This window comes from Scardinius erythrophthalmus (assembly GCF_964197995.2).
Source record: "Scardinius erythrophthalmus genome assembly, chromosome: 18".
Taxonomy (NCBI): domain Eukaryota; kingdom Metazoa; phylum Chordata; class Actinopteri; order Cypriniformes; family Leuciscidae; genus Scardinius; species Scardinius erythrophthalmus.
Window position 1 is genome coordinate 721,056 of NC_138238.1, and position 16,417 is coordinate 737,472.

Genomic DNA, 16,417 nt, shown 5'->3' on the forward strand with positions numbered 1-16,417 from the left:
AATGAGTGTGTGTGTGTGTGTGTGTGTGTGTGTGTGTGTGAGTGTCTGTGTGAGGAGTGTGTGAGGAGCGAGAGGAAGGGGTGAGCGAGAGTGTGTGTGTTTCTGTGTGGAGCAGTGCAGGATTAAAGCAGAGATCTGGAGGAGTAAATGCTGAGTGCAGCAGTGAGATGCAGTGGGTGTGAGAGAGAGAGAGAGAGAGAGAGAGAGAGAGAGAGTGTGTGTGTGAGAAAGAGAGAGAGACACACAGATGGATGCTGGCGATGCAGAAGTGTCTCACTGCGCGTGAACAAGCGTTACATGTGGAGGAGGAAAAGGAAGATCAAAACCAATCGCTGCTCTCTCTCTGACTCACTCTTTAATGGTGACGGTTCTCTTTCAGGTCCAGTTGGCAAGAACACATTTGCAGGCGAGCAGAGGATGTGATGTCAGTCGCATTTATAGAAGTCTGATGTGTGGATGAGTTTAGTCCTACTCAATGCAGTGAATCTCTGTGTGTGTGTGTGTGTGTGTGTGTGTGTGTGTGTGTGTGTGTGTGTGTGTGTGTGTGTGTGTGTGTGTGTGTGTGAGTGAGATTCCTCTCTATTTAGGAGGGCTGGGCAGACTGCACCAAAACACACACACACACACACACACACACACACACACACCATTAACATTAAATGAACGTTCACATCAACATCTGAGACGAGACAGATCAGAAGATTTACAGAGAGATTTGAGATCTAAACACCTTTAACATTTATATTCGTTTTATAGATTTATAGATGTTTTATAGTGTGACTGATTCAAGACAACAGCAGCAGTGACACAATTCAACCAAAAATACAAATAATTACCTCACGCTGCTCTTCCCAACAGCAGAAGGGACACCCAGTATCATAAAGATTCCTGATGCTCTAAAGTCATGTGATGTTTTTATGAGAAACAAACTGAAATGTAAATCATTATTGACTAAAGTCCCTCAGATCTCTCAGATCTCACTCTGGATTGATGAATTAATAAACACATTAGACTCACTTAGACTGAACTGGGATCATCCGCATACAGGATTATATAGACATCAATGTAACATTCCTTCAGACGTGTTTGGATCATGTGATCGGAGGTTCATCTTCTATCTTCTGTTTTTGTTTCCTTCTCATTCCAGCTGTGACTCATTTGTTAATGATCTAATAATTAATTTGACTCTAATCATGTGATCATGCTGCAGGAAATGATGTTTTATCTTTTGTTTTTGTGACTAAAAACAAAAAAGCCTTTCAACGCTAAATAAAACATCCACATCACGGTTCCGTTCATTGACGAGCAGAGGCGGCCCAGAGGTGACCTCCTGTTGACCTCATGACCTCTGATGACCCCACAGGGTTTCTTTATGCAGAATAGTGGTGGTTTTGGGTTGAGTGTGGAACAGAATTAATAATAAATAATTAGGGAAGCTGGAGATTTCCCATAATCCTCTGCTGAAATGAAGGAGCCTGATGTGTTTCTTCATGATGATGGAAGCATGATATTTCCTTTCTTTTCTTTCTGTTGTTTCCATCACTCCACAGCTCATAGACATGGAGAAATGGGTACGTGGATTCACACTCACACACGCTCGCGCACACACACGCACGCACGCACACTCACACACACACACACACACACACACACACACACACTCACACGCACGCACGCACACTCACACACACACACACACACACACACACACACACACACACTCACTCACAGACCCATGCATATGCTCTCACACACACACACACACACACACACACACACACACACACACACACACACACACGTGCGTACACAATCTCAGATGCATTCACATACACACTCACACGCGCACATGCACTCACGCACACACACACGTATATACATTACTGCTGCATGCGTGTCGTGCACCTGATCTGAGATCAGCATGTTCCTCATATCCAAACACTCAGCATGTATTATTTGACTCTTCTTGTCATAGTTTCACCCCATTGGGTTCTTCTGGGTTCTGCCTTCATGAAAGGAACGGCTCAGACTGAATTGAGAATAATTTACTCTGCCGATTCAAACCCGGGTGACGTTCGTTCTGCTGTGAAACACTAGCGCAGACGTTTAGCAGAATGTCCACGCTGCTCAGCTGAAGAACGAGTCACGCGTGTTTGAACAACAGGAAGGTGTTTCTCATGTTCACATGAACCGTCCTTTAACACTGATTCTTCCTCAGTGTGTTGGTCTTGTTTTCCAGTACAAATATATAAAACATTCTTCAATCAAGACACATTTCCATCTCCTTCAATATTTAATGATTGAAGAACGTTTACTTCTGTGATTATAGAGTTCGCTTACTTTCTTCTTCCTCATTTAGATTTGAGTTTGAGAGCTTCATTTGATCAGGAAAGTATTATATCATGTGACTGACACTGAACTCTGAGTGCTGTTTTCAACAGTATGCAGTATGTAACACTTCAAACAGTAGTGTGTTACTCTGTCACATGACCTCATCAATGATGACATCAGTTACCTGGAGATAAAAAGCATTTTCAAATCAAATAAGACCGCTGATATGACTTCCTGTTTATCGAGCACGTTGCATTGTGGGATAGAGTATTTGATGTTGTAGTTCATACTGCATACTCCTGTATGTTAGTGTGGTTATTGATCAGAGCATCGTGCGGCTGTAGATTCATGATGCAGATGAGTTTCTATGTGTCATTAACTGTGCCTTTTTTTCTTCTTATGGGCCACAGAAATTCATGATGAAGGTAGGAGTCTGTGTGTGTGTGTGTGTGTGTGTGTGTGTGTGTGTGTGTGTGTGTGTGTGTGTGTGCACGTCCCTGTTGTTGTGCGTCCCGTCATCACAGTCATGTGATGTAGTGTAATGTAGCTGTACTGTGAGCTAATTCCAGTGAGGCGAGAGTGAGAGCTGAAGTGAGTCTAATGAGAAAATAAAGGTCCTGTTCTTCCTGTCCTGAAGCATTACTGCAGCCATTACCTGACACACACACACTCGCAGCCTTAAGAGAGCCATTAACACACACACACACACACACACACACAGGAAGTGCTGATTCCCAGGAACATCAGCCCTCACCATGGAAAAACACTGATGTGTCGGGATTCTTTGTTCTTTTATGGCATGTAAATTGCAATTTGTGTCCTTATACTGTATATACAAATGTTTTAAAATGAGTTTTATAAATATCCTATTAAATATAGTGTATATAAATGTTATAATTAGATAAAAAATATTTTTGTGTGTAAATTAGTGTATGTATGTGTGTGTTTAGGGTTGTTTTGTGATTCTGCTGTGAATCAGTGAAGTGTCGTATTGAGTATGAATCACATTCACTGAACAGTCATGAGTTTGTATCAGTGATCAATGCTGTGTGTGTGTGTGTGTGTGTGTGTGTGTGTGTGTGTGTGTGTGTGTGTGTGTGTGTGTGTGTGTGTGTGTGTGTGTGTGTGTGTCAGACGGCGCAGGGCGGAGGTCACCGGACGCTGCTCTACGGTCACGCGGTCTTACTGAGACACTCTTACAGTGGGATGGTGTGTGTTACTCTGACAACACGTTACGTGTGTGTGTGTGTGTGTGTGTGTGTGTGTGTGAGGTTCATGTGTTGATGTGTTTCTCTCTCCAGTATCTGTGCTGTCTGTCTACGGCTCGCTCGTCCACTGACAAACTGGCTTTTGATGTGGGGCTTCAGGAAGACACAACAGGTGATGTCACTTCCTGTTTACAGATAAAAGTCATTTTTCTCAGGAACGTGCTGGTCATATTTAATCACAAAATCAGGAGAAAGGAATAACAATGAGAATGAAGTCTGTTGTCAGGAACGTTAGGCGTTTGTTTGGTTGCAGTTTGACGTTATTTTTATTATCATGAATGATTCTCACTGTCAGACTGAAGGGAATCATGGGAACGAAAAACAGACCCAAGAGTTAAAACAGAACACAGAGAGCTTGAGGGTTTAGAACAATTTTCACTCAGAAATTGCCAGTAAACTTCTCAAAATTACAAATAAATGGCAAGTAACACACTGAATCATAAGTGAAATGTTGAACTAGAAAGACTAAAATAGTATTTTCTTGTAAAAACGAACTTCTAACTTTATGGGAACGTTACTTTTGAAGGTTCTCTGAACGTTCTGGAACAAGTAGTAACATAGTAGTAACAAAACGTCGGATGAACGTCCAACTAAAACATTCCATGAATGATGTATAAATCATTTTTTTGTGCTAATGTTTTGAGAACATTATTAAAGCCCAGATAACTTTGAACAAACACTACATTAATGCAGTGTGCATGTTCCTCATGCTCTCTGACTCATGATGTGAAGGCTGTAAAGGAAGCTTGTAGATTTATAACGACACGCGTGTGGCGTGTGCAGGTGAGGCGTGTTGGTGGACCATCCACCCGGCGTCCAAACAGAGGTCAGAGGGCGAGAAGGTGCGCGTGGGGGACGACCTCATCCTGGTCAGCGTGTCGTCGGAACGTTACCTGGTGAGCGTTAACACAATCAAACCCTGATGTGTCTGATGTCAGTCCAGGATCTCCTGCACATTGATTTATTTAGCACACACTTTTATCCAAAGTGATTTACGGAGGAGGAATACAATAAGTGTTCATCTTAAAGGTGCAGTGTGTTATTTTAGCGGCATCTAGTGGTGAGGTTTCTAATTGCAACCAACAGGCGTTACGGTGGCCGACAGGAAGTGATGTCGTCGTCTGAGACAGCAGAGAGTAGCCAGTTAAACACTGAGGTTTCTTTATAAACATTAAGAAATTAAGTTTACTTGATTGTCAGTGTTTTATTCGCCGGCTTTAGCTCGCTTCTTTACACAAAGAACAACAGAGTGACGAAACACGTTTGTCCGTTCAGGGCCACCGTAGAAACATGTCGATGTAAGCGGACCCGCGGTGTGTGTAGAGAGAAACGGCTCATTCTAAGCTAATAAACACATAACGGTTCATTATGTAAGGTCTTTATACTCCACTGAAAACATCGTTATGTGTCTGATATTGCATTTCTGTCAACAGATCCTCCTAAATATTACACACTGCACCTTTAAAGAGGCAATAAACACCAGAAATATAATACAGTAGTATACTCTAGTTATACAGTTTCAGACATCATTCAGAATAGTAAAAGCTAGATGTGCTTCTGTCTTATTAAATCACTTCAGTGTTTGAGTGACAGCTCTGATCTCTGTTCCAGCACTTGTCGTACGGTAACGGAAGTTTACACGTGGATGCGGCTTTCCAGCAAACGCTGTGGAGCGTCGCGCCGATCTGCTCCGGCAGTGAAGTGGCTCAGGGTGAGTGTGTGAGTGTGTGTGTGTGTGTGAAGGAGTGTGTGTGTGAGTGAGTGAGTGACTGTAATGTCACACTGCGTGCCACTTCCTGGTCATTTAATCGGCAACATGTGTTTCAGGCTTCCTGATTGGTGGAGATGTTCTGCGGCTGCTGCATGGTCACATGGACGAGTGTTTGACCGTCCCGTCAGGAGAACATGGAGAAGAACAACGCAGGTCAGATTTCAGAGACGTCTAACGTTCGCTGATATGCAGGACTCTGTTATTCTCCTGTTTATCACTGTGAAGCTGCTGTGAAGCGATCTGTAGTGTATAAAGCGCTGTAGAAATGATGATTTGACTTAAAAATCCTTGGGCATTTTTATAAAGAATATAGGCAACACTCTAAGGTTTATTAGTTAACATTAGTTAACAGCATTAGTTTGCATTAACTAATAATGAATTGCACAAAGATTAAAAAATACAGCAACAAATGTAGTGTTCATGGTTAGTTCATGTTAGTTAATACATTAAATAATGTTAACTAATGAACCTTATTGTAAAGTGTTACCAGAATATACATTTTTGCTCTGAAATATTTTATCAGATAGACATTGAGAATTGTTGGTCCTCATCCAGTAAATCGTGAAAAACTGGAAAAGTAATGCAAATTCATAGGTTAAAAAGCACAGGAACACTGAAGAACGTTCAGCTTAGATGCTGATATTTATAGTCCAGAAACTCTGAGTGTCGGGCCTTTAAATGCTAATGTGGTAAATGGGATGAAAAGGGTTGAGAAGCTCTGGTCGGGGTGATGTGGAGATGCTTGAGACGTGTGTATCCGGCATCTGGGCGGCTGATGGTCAGCTGTGTGAGTAGAGGTTGATTAAACACTCCTGATGGTTTTGGTTTCAGCACTCTGAGGGTTTCAGTCTTCCTCTGAGGTCGACCGCTGTGGTGGATGTTGTTGGCATTCCTGTAAAGAGCTCAGAGATCTGGACAGTGTTGGGCAAAAGTAATGCATTTCAATATTGGGGTACTAATTACTTTTTATGGAAAGTAACGTGTTGCTTTTTCTCACCTGGCTGAGGCTTGATCTCTTTAATGCTGTGATGCATTCAACAACATAGCCTATATAACACACACCTTCAGTTTCTTTTAGAAACACATTTAGAATGTATTTTATTCTGAATACATATTCCCTGACTCTTTCCTCTGTTCGCTCATTCGTGTCTAAGTGACTGCGTTATGGAGAAGTGAGAGAATTTAAATTCAGTGCTTTAAAAATGTTTAAGCAATTTAATTAAACTAAAATGTAACGTGCATTACTTTTTTAAAGCAGTAACTCAAATATTAATGAATACATTTATAAAGTAATGCATTACTTTACTCGTTACATCAAAAAAGTAATCTGATTACTTACGGCACCTTACTTTTAATGCATTACTTTACTCGTTACATCAAAAAAGTAATCTGATTACTTACGGCACCTTACTTTTAATGCATTACTTTACTCGTTACATGAAAAAGTAATCTGATTACTTACGGCACCTTACTTTTAATGCATTACTTTACTCGTTACATCAAAAAAGTAATCTGATTACTTACGGCACCTTACTTTTAATGCATTACTTTACTCGTTACATCAAAAAAGTAATCTGATTACTTACGGCACCTTACTTTTAATGCATTACTTTACTCGTTACATCAAAAAAGTAATCTGATTACTTACGGCACCTTACTTTTAATGCATTACTTTACTCGTTACATGAAAAAGTAATCTGATTAAGTAATGCACGTTGCTTGAAATGCGTTACCACAACACTGGATCTGCATATACATTTGTCCTCATATCTGAAGGGAACAGGATCAAAATAACAGTATCTAATATGCAGATCCTGAATGAGGAGTTTGATCATCCTGATGTTGTAGAGCAGAAATAGGAAAATAATCCAGCCTTGACTAGCATTATAAGAGGGAGATGAGATGCAGAGTATGAGGCCTTCGACATGTTCCTCGAGTGTCTTCTGTGGTGTGGCAGTGCTGGTTCTGCTGATGCTGAAGTAGGACGTTCACTCGTTCTTCAGCAGAAACAGAGGCTCAGATGAGAGTCTCTCGGGTCTCGTGGTGAGGTTATGTGAGACAGAATGAGATCTCGTGTGATTGTATGTGTGCTGCTGTAATTACAGAAACACCTGTCCTCTCTGGGACATCAGACGGATATAAATGTGTTATCCTGTTCTTCTCTCTACAGCAAACTATTCAACCCAGAAAGAACTGTTTCAGTCCATTGAGAGATTGAGATCCAGAACAGTCCCTCCTAAATAGTGTTGGGGAAAGCTATTGCTTTACTCCCAAAAAAAGTGACTAATTGCGTTACTTAGTTACTTTTTATGAAAAGTAATGCGTTACATTACTTTTTGTGTTACTTTTTCTCACCTGGGCTGGGCTTGCTTTTTTGTTTTTTAATAACAACAAAAAGATCTATTTTCGGCAAATGTTAAGGCCCTTTATCACCAAAAGTGACGTGAATAATCCTCAGGCTGAAGATAATGCATATTTACTCCTGTACAGTAGAGGGCGGCGCTCAAACAAACCCTTACGATGCCGTTCTGTGCTGGATTAAAGAACTAAATAAAACAGGAGAAGAAAGTTCAACACTCTAATCTAAAGTAATTTTTGCTTGTTAGTATGGTTGAATTAGATAATTGAAGGTCAGCAGCAAAGTTATTGGTTAATAAAGTGAGATTAAATACATAAAGTATATATGTGTAATTTAATATAGTTAATTAATTTTATTTAATTAATTACTTTATTTCTCTCAACACGGGGACAGGAGAGCTCTCAGTCAATAAATGTCAAAAAGTAACTAGCGTTACTTATTTGAAAAAGTACAGTAACTTCGATATTTTGTTGTACATTGAAATGGTAATGTGTTACTTTACTAGTTACTTGTAAAAGTAATCTGATTACGTAACTCAAGTTACTTGTAATGAGTTTCCCCCCACACTGCTCCTAAAGCTAATAAGAGCTGTGCATGTAAACCTCACTCCCCTGATCTCAAGAGGCACGCTAGCGACTGACGCTGCAGAGACTGATGACTTTAGCGTGCTCGTTAGCGCCGGTTCGAGGAGAACCGGTTACATAAGCACCTCAGCTTCACATATAAGAAGTCGGCTTGATTTTCTCTTTAACTGTGTTTCTCGGCACCGCCGGCCTTGAGCGAGTCACGTCTGCTTTTGAATGCATGATGAATTCAAAGAAGCTTTTATCCATCCGTCTCTTTTAACTGGAATAAGAGTTGTTGCATGAGTGTTACGCAAGCGTGTTGTGGGAGTGCTGCATTGTGGGATGTGTGGAGGTGTGTGTGTGTTTGTCTCTCACTGGTGTGTAAAGCAGCAGTAGATGAAGCAGAAACGCTCCCAGTGCACATCATGTCCCAGACGCTGGCAGTGATTCCTCTGCAGTTTGAGGTCAGGCGGACACATCGTGCTGAACGAAGTCTTCACAGCCGTTGTGTGTGTTCTCACATGTTTCGATGCACGTCTGCAGTCTCAGCTTCTCAACCTCCAGCTGCCTTCAAGGATCTCACACAGAGTGTTAGTGTTTTAATGTGCTGGGTTTTGATTGGTGCTTTGCTGTTTGCTGCACAGGAAGTGACGTCATTATTGGTGTAGGGCTATATAATATTTATAATATATGCCCTCTCATATTGATTTTTATCTCATAAGGGCATTTTTACCTTTAATGAGGGCTTTTTTCCAGCTATATAAAATTGTGTGAATCCATAAAATAAAATAAAACAAAATAAAATACTTTAGTTGAATAATTTGTCTGAAATTATAATTAATTTGACAATCAGAACCATTATGGCTGTTAATTATAAAATCCAATCAACACCAAATACAAAGGTAAATAATGTTTTCAAGTGTTGAATTGTCTCTGAGACTGATCTCTTATTATATCTGACGAGTTTTGCATCATTGACTCTGTTATTCTCCTGTTTATTACTGTGAATCTGCTTTGAAATGATCTCTATTGTATAAAGCGCTGTAGAAATAAAGAGGACTTGACTAGTTTGAAGTATTTTGCTCAGAGCTCTGCTTCGTTTGTTGATTCTGCTTTCATTTTTCTGTTTAAAGCAGAAGTGGACGAATATAGTCTGATATGAAGAGCTGTTATTCAGTGTGTGTGGTGGTGTTTTTGTCTCTTCAGGACGGTGCATTACGAGGGTGGAGCCGTGTCCATCCACGCCAGATCCCTGTGGAGGCTGGAGACGCTGCGAGTCGCGTGAGTGAACGACACGCTCACACCTGATCTGGACATGAGCTCATCTCTACTCTCCACTGAGATCTGTTCAGCTCAGCAGAAACACTCATCATCAGTGAACTATTTACACTACCAGTCAAACATGTGGAATCATTATGATATTTTTAAGTTTTATAAAGAGTCTCTTCTATTTGATCAAAAATACAGTAAAAACAGTGAAATATTATAATGTAAATCAGCTGTTGTCTATGTGAATATATAGTAAAGTGTAATGTATTCCTGTGATCAAAGCTGAATGTTCAGCATCATTACTCCAGTCTTCAGTGTCACATGATCCTTCAGAAATCACTCTAATATGATGATTTCAATTTAGCTCTATTTTTAATTCACACTTTTAAAAATGCACGTGACATTTCTGATTTCATGGGTCTTTACTGATAAAGTAGAGCACAGACTCATGTTTGACCCTGAAAGAGCCCATGATGCCGCAGTGATGATGTCATCGGGTCTCAGGTTTGACCCTTCTGGCAGCAGAAGCAGCGCTTGTTCCCATGAAGCCTTTAATTACACACTGCAGGACGTCTGACTAAAAATAATCGGAGGACGCTGAAGTTGGAAGCGTTTTATCAAAAGTGGCATTTTGGGGTTGGGGCCAAATTGTGGAGCAGGAGCCCAGCACAGTTCTACTTCTGCTTCTTCATCATAAGCATCAAAGCTGCGTAGACGTCATTTCACTCATGTTGTTCCCAACCTGTAAGAATCCCTTGAGCCGCTGTTTGTCTTGGAAGAGTGCAGTTATCAGATCCAAATAGCAAAATTAATTCACCATGAAAGTATCAGAACATATGACTCATGCACTATATACAGTCAAACCAGAATTTATTCAGACTCCTTCAACATGTCTCACATTATCAGTTTATTCGCTATAGTTTAGTAAATGGTAATAAAATATGTGTGTGTGTGTTTGTATATGCCTGTGTGCAGGTGGAGCGGCAGTCACATCCGCTGGGGTCAGCCGTTTCGCTTGCGTCACGTGACCACCGGGAAATATCTCAGCATGATGGACGATCAGGGGCTCCTGCTGATGGACAAGGAGAAAGCGGACATCAAATCCACGGCTTTCTGCTTCCGTTCCTCAAAAGTGAGACTGACAATAACCTGAGCTTCTAATGCCTCATTATCAGATCACTTCATTTGCATACGAGTGAGAATGTAGATTAGGATCCTGAATTTGAATTGGATTTGTGCCAGGAAGCAAACAGGATTGAATGGAAGCCACATAAGAAACAAATCATGCTTTAGTAAATCATAATTATGACAAAAGTCGAAATTATGACATAAAAAGTCAATTTCGACTATCTCATAATTTAAATTTTTTGTCAGAATTTAGACTTTAATCTCATAATTTAGAGTTTTTTTAATGTAATAATTATGACTTTATCAATATTGTCAACACACAGTGGTGGCCAAAATTATTAGAACTCTTGGTATATTTAAGAGGTTTAGTTGTTATTTTCCAAGAGGACAATGACCCTAAACATTCTTCTAAGTATTGCCGGAACGATCTGCGACGGAATCTGCTGGAATATGGAAAATGATGAACTGGCCACACCAAATATTAAAGTTAAAAGTGGATAAAAACAGTATGACTCACTTCTGATATTTGTTGTGCCATCTGCATGTTTCATGAACATCATAAAATGAAATCATTATCAATATTTTCAGATTTGTCAGGTGTTCTAATAATTTTGGCCACCACTGTAATATGTCATACTTATGGCTTAGAATATCATAATTTTTACTTTTCATCTCATAAATATGACTGTCATAATTTCAATTTTGTATTAGGATTGAGAATTATAACTGTAGAAAGAATAATTGTTGGCTGTTAACTGGCTGTTTTGTCACGAGTTTAGAGAAATATGAGCAGAAATGTGTTTTACATATCAGGTGTTAAAATGTAATTTTTATTATTCGTAATTGTGTTCATAATTAATACACATTTTTATGTTTTTTCATTCTAACGATTGATATTTTGATAAACTACACTGTTGTTGAACTAATATATCAAATCTCAAAATGTAACTATATCATCCATCTCTAATATTAAGATATTATAAACATTAACATCATGATTTTCTGTAAAGCTGATCTGAAACTATGTGTGTGTGAAAAGAGAGATATACGACTTATGATGTCTTCCTGTCACTTGAGTTCAACTTTCTGAGTTGAGAGCTATTAAAGTCGATTTGAACTCAGTTTTTAAATGTATATTTTTGCTGAACTCTTCTCAGGTCAGCATGAGTGTTTACCCATGATCCTCTGCTCCCTGTCCTGCAGGAGAAGCTGGACTTTGGCCTGAGGAAGGAGGTGGATGGGATGGGCGTCCCAGACATTAAATACGGAGACTCGGTCTGCTACATCCAGCACGTGGACGCCGGGCTCTGGCTCACATACCAGTCTGTGGACGCCAAGTGTGCGCGCATGGGCGGCGTCCAGAGGAAGGTGAGGACGTCACAGATAATTCACCATTCCATTCATCATGACACGCAGGGCTGGCCGTTGAATTCATCACTCGAGTCCATTCTGATTCATAAGCTTGCGATTCGATTCAGTTCCAGTCCAGATATCAGTAAGGTCAGTAAAGTCACTCCCGAGATCGAAGGCCATGTTTAAAGCACATCTGTTAAAAATGTCCTGAGCATCTTCATGATGGGTGTTTGATCATTACCATGTCTATGTTTTGTTACATTTTTTACATTTTCTCTCTGTACTCTTATTTTTTGTGTTTTTAGTGATTGTGAAACACTTGGGCAACAGCTGTTGCATTAAATGTGCTGTATAAATAAATGAAATGAAAATATATATATATATATATATCAGGTTCAGAACACGTCAGTTTTTCTGAAGGAAAAAAGTCTCTGTAAACTAAACAGGAAGCCTGTCACTCGCTACATTACTGTTATATTACAGGCTACAATTAACAACTGATGTGTATACAAACATTTAAATTGCACATAAGCCAGTTTTTATTATAAAAAAAAAGTTCTAGCTAACTATCGAGTTTATGGTCACTGAAAGGCTTTTCTGAGGTAAATTGCGTGACATTATTGTTCTCGAGCAGTTTTATTGACGTCTCTCCTCGGTAGAAACACTGATTGCTGGATCACATGAGACATGATTGATTTCAGTGAGTCGTTCTGTATCTTTCAGCATTCCTTCTGATGTTCACTGATGTTCATTTGCTGCTGTAACTAGTAGTGAAGAGGACGAGATGATGGGTTGATCTGTCACACACATTAAACACACACAAACACACATTTATTGACTGAATTTAGTGATAAAACTGACCGGATTTTAAAGCTGAGACTTCGTTTCATATCAAATGTATCAGAGCTTATAGTGATTATTGGATGGCAGGAGCTACAGATAATGCTTAATAAAGTTTTGTTCACGCATCAACTGAGAACAGCACAGCCTAAAGGATCGATTCTTAGGATTTAAGAATCCATTGTGACAATCAATTAAAATCAATCATTTCAATCCGTCTCCTGTTTTACATGAAAGTGTTTGACAGGAGGAAAGTGTGTGTCTGAGAGTTCAGTGTGTGACGCCCTTGAGCTGCTTCTGAGTGAGATTCATTACAGACGCGTCAAACTCTCACACCCTCATGATTAGATACACTCTACCACATCCGTGTGTGTGTATGGATGATAAATGTAATGCACAGATGTGTGTGTGTTTTAGGCCATCATGCATCATGAGGGTCACATGGATGATGGATTGACGCTCTCGCGATCACAACACGAGGAGTCGCGCACCGCTAGAGTCATACGCAGCACTGTTTTCCTGTTCAACCGCTTCATCAGGTGACACACACACACACACACACACACACACACACAACCGCTTCATCAGGTGACACACACACACACACACACACACACACACAAACACAACCGCTTCATCAGGTGACACACACACACACACACACACACACACACAACCGCTTCATCAGGTGACACACACACACACACACACACACAACCGCTTCATCAGGTGACACACACACACACACACACACACACACACACACACACACACACACAACCGCTTCATCAGGTGACACACACACACACACAACCGCTTCATCAGGTGACACACACACACACACACAACCGCTTCATCAGGTGACACACACACACACACACACACACACACACACACACACACACAACCGCTTCATCAGGTGACACACACACACACACACACACAACCGCTTCATCAGGTGACACACACACAAACACACACACACAACCGCTTCATCAGGTGACACACACACACACACACACACACACACACACACAACCGCTTCATCAGGTGACACACACACACACACACACAACTGCTTCATCAGGTGACACACACACACACACACACACACACACACACACACACAACCGCTTCATCAGGTGACACACACACACACACACAACCGCTTCATCAGGTGACACACACACACACACACACAACTGCTTCATCAGGTGACTCACACACACACACACACACACACACACACACACACACACACACACACACACACACAGTGTTTTATCAGTAACGCTGCTCTTCTTCAGGGGTTTAGACACTCTGAGTAAGAAGGGAAACTCGTCCTCTCTGGATCTGCCCATCGAGTCGGTCAGTCTGAGTCTTCAGGATCTGATCGGATACTTTCATCCGCCCGACGAGCACCTGGAGCACGAGGACAAACAGAACCGGCTCCGGGCGCTCAAGAGCCGACAGAACCTGTTCCAGGAGGAGGTGCGAAGCCCAGCCGATCACACAACACACACACACAACTCACACATCAACACACACAACGTCAACGTCGGCCTCGGAGGGCTTCATTTTAATCAGAAATCTGTGATGATTCTGTTATCGTGACACTAATACCCATAAAACCTCAAAGCATATCTCCATCCCTGATCTGCTCACACTACATCTACTACATAAGAGATATATGTTGGACCCTTAACATATAACATAATAGGAGATGATCTCTGGGCTTCTGTTCTGGAGAAATAATAATAATAGTAATGTTTATGTTTAAATTGTCTTGTTAATTCAGAGGTCACTGAATAACTTTCTTCACTTTATGTAGAATAAAACACAGATTGACGTGGACGTCTCCTGATGTTTCAGAGAGATCTCAGAAGTGTTTAGCTGCTCGAGGAAAGTGTGTTTTGTGAATGATATCTAAAGATTAACTTATGAACATGAGGACACAAACACTCAGTTATACTTGATTTAACTCAGAACAGAGGAGTATTTCTGCTGTTGTGTCCATGCAGGATCATAAAGCAATAGCACTAGTTAACTCAGACAAACCACAAACATGACCTCAAATATTTCTCACACACTCAGTTACAGCTGTAGATTCTGAATGTATGATTGTCACTCAGTGTGTGCCTGTTTAGCTTTATCCAGGGGGATTTCAGGAGAACGGTTTGAGACGATGTTGGTATTTCAACTGCAAGCTCATATGTGTGTGTGTGTGTGTGTGTGTGTGTGTGTGTGTGTGTGTGTGTGTGTGTGTGTGTGTGTGTGTGTGTGTCTCTAGGGAATGATCAACCTGGTGCTGGAGTGTATCGATCGCTTGCATGTCTACAGCAGTGCGGCTCATTTTGCAGATGTTGCCGGTAAAGAAGCCGGAGAATCCTGGAAGTCCATCCTGAACTCCCTCTACGAGCTCCTCGGTATGATCCATATTTCATCTGCACACATCAATATTGGGTGTAAACCTGCTGAGTGTGACCCCGTGAGCGCAGACGCGTCTCAGCCGTGTTCCTCAGGAGAGGCGGACAGTATTCACAATGGCGTTCTAGTTCCTGATTATAATGATTATTCTTTTTTTATAATTCTGTTTGTGTAAAAATGTCTGAACTTTTGATCAAATAGTGAGTAAATGGAGAATGTCAGGTGCGTTGTGTATTGGACACAGTGTTTTTGCAGTGTGCTCTGTTGTACACTGCATATTCTGACACATAGTAGATCATCTAGAACAGTGGTCGGCGACACCGCGGTGCAAAACTGGCAGATAAACCGACCCGCCGTTCTGAAATAGATCTGTCATTACAGCAACAGTTACTCACTGTGAGTGAGAAATTACAAGTGCAAGTGTGGCTCCATTGTGTAACAAGCTAATTCAAATGATACACATTTATTATTCACAATATGGAAAGAGGAAATAAAACAATAGTTTGTTAAGATCATGACTGAAACATGTCATTAATGGGCATATTCAGGATCACACTCACACTGCACTCACACTGCTGTGATTCAGTTATAGCTCAGCTGTTCCACTTCTGAAGAGCTTCTGTCCTAATGTGTGTTCTTATTATTCTCTTCACATCATCATCCGTCTCTGTGTGTGTGTGTGTGCCTGTGTGTGTGTCTGTCTGTCTGTCTGTCTGTCTGTCTCTCTGTCTGTTTGTGTCCATGTGTGTCCATGTGTGTGTGTGTGTGTGTCTGTGTGTGTCTGTGTGTGTGTCTGTCTGTCTGTCTGTCTGTCTGTCTGTCTGTGTGTCTGTCTGTTTGTGTCCATGTGTGTGTGTGTGTGTGTGTGTGTGTGTGTGTGTGTGTGTGTGTGTGTGTAGCTGCTCTGATCAGAGGAAACAGGAAGAATTGTGCCCAGTTCTCCAGCTCTCTGGATTGGCTGATCAGTCGTCTGGAGAGGTTGGAAGCATCATCAGGTATGTAGCATGTAACGTGTGTGTGATGAGTGTTCACTGCACAGGTGTGTTCAGGCAGACACTTGTGATGTCACTGAGTCATGTGATGGTTGTGTTGTGTGTGTTGTGTG

At 41.0% G+C, this 16,417-nt stretch overlaps 1 protein-coding gene across 1 annotated transcript in view; it reads left to right on the forward strand.

Moving 5' to 3' along the window:
* The window catches only part of ryr2a (ryanodine receptor 2a (cardiac)), a gene marked incomplete at both ends in the record, with an annotated part of 145,215 nt that overhangs the window by 34,927 nt on the left and 93,871 nt on the right, over nucleotides 1-16,417 (forward strand). Inside the window, 14 exons of the mRNA XM_081392676.1 lie at nucleotides 1,551-1,571; nucleotides 2,742-2,756; nucleotides 3,466-3,540; nucleotides 3,633-3,711; nucleotides 4,383-4,495; nucleotides 5,211-5,310; nucleotides 5,427-5,523; nucleotides 9,502-9,576; nucleotides 10,540-10,696; nucleotides 11,896-12,060; nucleotides 13,303-13,424; nucleotides 14,193-14,376; nucleotides 15,176-15,311; nucleotides 16,212-16,307. Coding sequence (XP_081248802.1) covers nucleotides 1,551-1,571; nucleotides 2,742-2,756; nucleotides 3,466-3,540; nucleotides 3,633-3,711; nucleotides 4,383-4,495; nucleotides 5,211-5,310; nucleotides 5,427-5,523; nucleotides 9,502-9,576; nucleotides 10,540-10,696; nucleotides 11,896-12,060; nucleotides 13,303-13,424; nucleotides 14,193-14,376; nucleotides 15,176-15,311; nucleotides 16,212-16,307 — 1,435 coding nt within the window. The remainder of the gene's footprint in view (nucleotides 1-1,550; nucleotides 1,572-2,741; nucleotides 2,757-3,465; nucleotides 3,541-3,632; nucleotides 3,712-4,382; nucleotides 4,496-5,210; nucleotides 5,311-5,426; nucleotides 5,524-9,501; nucleotides 9,577-10,539; nucleotides 10,697-11,895; nucleotides 12,061-13,302; nucleotides 13,425-14,192; nucleotides 14,377-15,175; nucleotides 15,312-16,211; nucleotides 16,308-16,417) is intronic.